The 2,839-nt window shown below is 35.3% G+C and overlaps 1 protein-coding gene across 1 annotated transcript; it reads left to right on the top strand.

The window, feature by feature from the left end:
- The first annotated feature begins 1,553 nt into the window (after window positions 1-1,553).
- LOC147520281 (uncharacterized) lies at window positions 1,554-2,500 on the top strand. Its single transcript, XM_086594261.1, has 2 exons — window positions 1,554-2,177; window positions 2,441-2,500. Exons 1-2 carry the CDS (start codon window positions 1,554-1,556, stop codon window positions 2,498-2,500), a joined length of 684 nt encoding a protein of 227 aa, XP_086450387.1.
- Window positions 2,501-2,839: the final 339 nt, after the last annotated feature.

Here is a 2,839-nt window from a genome sequence, read left to right as displayed (position 1 = left end):
GAGTTGTTGAGAAGTTTTGTTAAGGGGACGGAAATAACTTAAAATTCCTGTGGCCGGACAATAACGTGACACCAAATCACTATTCTCGGTACCCCCATATTTTTTATAATATAGTAAGATATAAAAAAATATGCAAATTGCGTTGGTATAGTTTGACTAGGGGGTGTTTGTTTTTCCGATTTAGCATTCATAGCCTCTTAAACTTAAGTTTTAAGCATTAAGAGGTTCAAAAACTTGTTTGTTTTTTTAAATAGTTTAAGCATCCAATGATATTTTAGCGTTCAACATTCAGCAATCTCAAACTTGTTAAATTTGTTTGTTCCTCCTGAATGCTGAATTCTAATACTTGAAACAAGAAAGTCCCTTATTGCTCTTTCTTAAGAACCCAATATCAAAAACCCATATACTTTATTACCTTGACCTTTATCGCTTCAAAATGAGTTCTTCAAAATTTGATGTTTGGGTAACAGGTTTTCATTTTTTAGAGTGAATGATATCTACTTTGTTAAAAATAGAATTATATATATATATTTTGAAAGTAAACAAAATATGAAAATAATCCGTTAAAATATATTTGTGAAAACATATTTTAAAATAAGTTTATTTATCATTTATTTTCTTCAATAATCCATCTCCCCTCCTCAAATCTAATATATATTTTGTTTTACAAGAAATCAAGTTAGCGTTTAAAATAGATAGTATGGGTAAAATTGTACGAATGATTTATATTCAGCAGTCAGAGCCAAGTTATTCGAAACTGTAATTCCTTGCCGAATGGCTGCCCTGGTATATATCAGAAACATTGTTTGGAATATTGGATGTCATTAGATCCTGGTCCCGATATTTCAAATATATCGTGATATTTTATGCTCTCAGCCTCTCAGTCTCAGGTTGGGGTTTTTAATAATAGACTGAAGCTATGAGTGAAAGAGATGACCGAGGAAGATTAGAGGTCGACCTCGAAAGAAAGAAGACCGTATCATTTCACTTTCAATTCTGTTAAAATGTTGCAACGTTTAGTTGTACTTCATAGTAGAATTAACACTACTACGAGTGTTGCTTCACATTTAAGACCCACCCTGATATCAACAACCCAACTCACTAGATTCATTTCTAGTATCGTCTCAAGACCCAATTTCACAGTAGAGTATCTCATTAACTCATGTGGATTATCCCCAGAATCAGCTCTCAAAACTTCCAAAAAAATTGTTCTCAACGAATCCAAAACAGCTAAACTTGACTCAGTTATCTATCTCTTCAAATCCTATGGTTTCACTGATAGGCACATTTCAAAAGTCATCATTGGCCACCCTCAACTTCTCCTGGCCTCTCCCGAGAAAAGGTTAAAGCCAAAGCTTGAATATTTCAAAAGCATTGGCATTTCAGGACCCAATCTTGGTAAACTACTATCCAAGGACGTACATCTCTTGAGAAGTAGCTTAGAGAATTCTACCATCCCTTCCATCAATTTCCTTAGAAGCCTTGCCCCCACAGATGATGGCATTGCCATTATTCTTCAACGGTTAAAGTGGTCCACTAATTTACAGGACAAAATGGGAACAAATGTTGCCGTCCTGCAAGATCATGGTATGTCGAAATCTTTGATCTCAAAATTGATTATCAATAACCCTGGAGTTCTATGTCTTCAATCAGACAAGCTTAATGCAAGTGTATTAGAACTCAAGAATATGGGTTTTAGTCCGTCAAGTAATGTATTCGTTAGAGGATTACATGTGCTTGTGGGGATGAAGAAGCCTAAATGGGACTCGAAATTGGAGGCTTATAAGAGTTTTGGTTGGTCTGAAGACGAGGTTCTTTCCATGTTCAAGAAGAACCCCTTCGTAATGGCCGTTTCAGTGAAGAAGATCAATTTAGTAGTGAATTTCTTCATGAATAACCTGAATTGGACTAGGGATGATTTTGTCAGGAACGCGACTGTATTTAATTTAAGCTTGGAAAAGAGAGTCTTTCCAAGATGTTACGTTCTTGAAATACTTATCTCAAAGGGTCTAATGAGTTTTAATGGTATTGGTCAGGCATTAAGAGTAGCAGAAGATGTGTTTTTGGCAAAGTATGTGATCAAGTTTCAGCACAAGGAACCCAAACTCTTTGAGCAGTACAGAATTAAGTTGGGTACTCAAGGTTCGAATATTTCTTCCAAGGATGGATCTAAGAATGTAATATAGGCAATTGTTCAGGTCGATGGTAACTGGTTGGTTACATAAAACACGTGGGTAAATTATATGTTTCTATGAGACTGCAATTTCTTTAGCTTTGCCAATGGAGGCTCATCGACTTTTAAGAGGTGTTCTTGTCTCATTTTTCTAACAGTACACCTAAGCTGTTTAACTATATGGATCTTGGTCTAAATGTAAGTTTTATAATTTAATCACCTCTAAGCATGTCTTTTAAGTTTACCATTCTGTGTTTTGTCTGTCAGCTTGTTGGTATATTGCAATACCGTACATGGAAAAGGCCAGAAGATCTCTCGATGCTGTAAATTAAGGTTTTCAGTATATGGTCTCTCCTACCACTCTACATCCTAATGCAGTTAAAAAGAGTTAACATGTTTTCCTTAAAAGTCCCTTCATCAATCTGGTGTGATAATGTAAGTGCAATCTCCCTAGTATCTAATCCCATTTTTCTACTAGAATCAAAGACGTGACTCTTTGTAACAAACATAAACCTAGTTGTAACTGCTGAAGCAGTTGATTTTTCCAGCTGTAATAGATGGCATTAGAGTTAGTTGTAGTGTCTAGTTGTCACTAGAGTTAGATGTATTGCCTGATGACCTGTAAACAATATATTGACCTGTATTGTAAGATCACTTCAGTTCAAT

The sequence above is a fragment of the Coptis chinensis genome, chromosome 2, assembly GCF_015680905.1.
Source record: "Coptis chinensis isolate HL-2020 chromosome 2, ASM1568090v1, whole genome shotgun sequence".
Taxonomy (NCBI): Eukaryota; Viridiplantae; Streptophyta; class Magnoliopsida; order Ranunculales; family Ranunculaceae; genus Coptis; species Coptis chinensis.
Note: the sequence above shows the minus strand (reverse complement) of the source record. Positions and strands in the feature narration are given on the sequence as shown.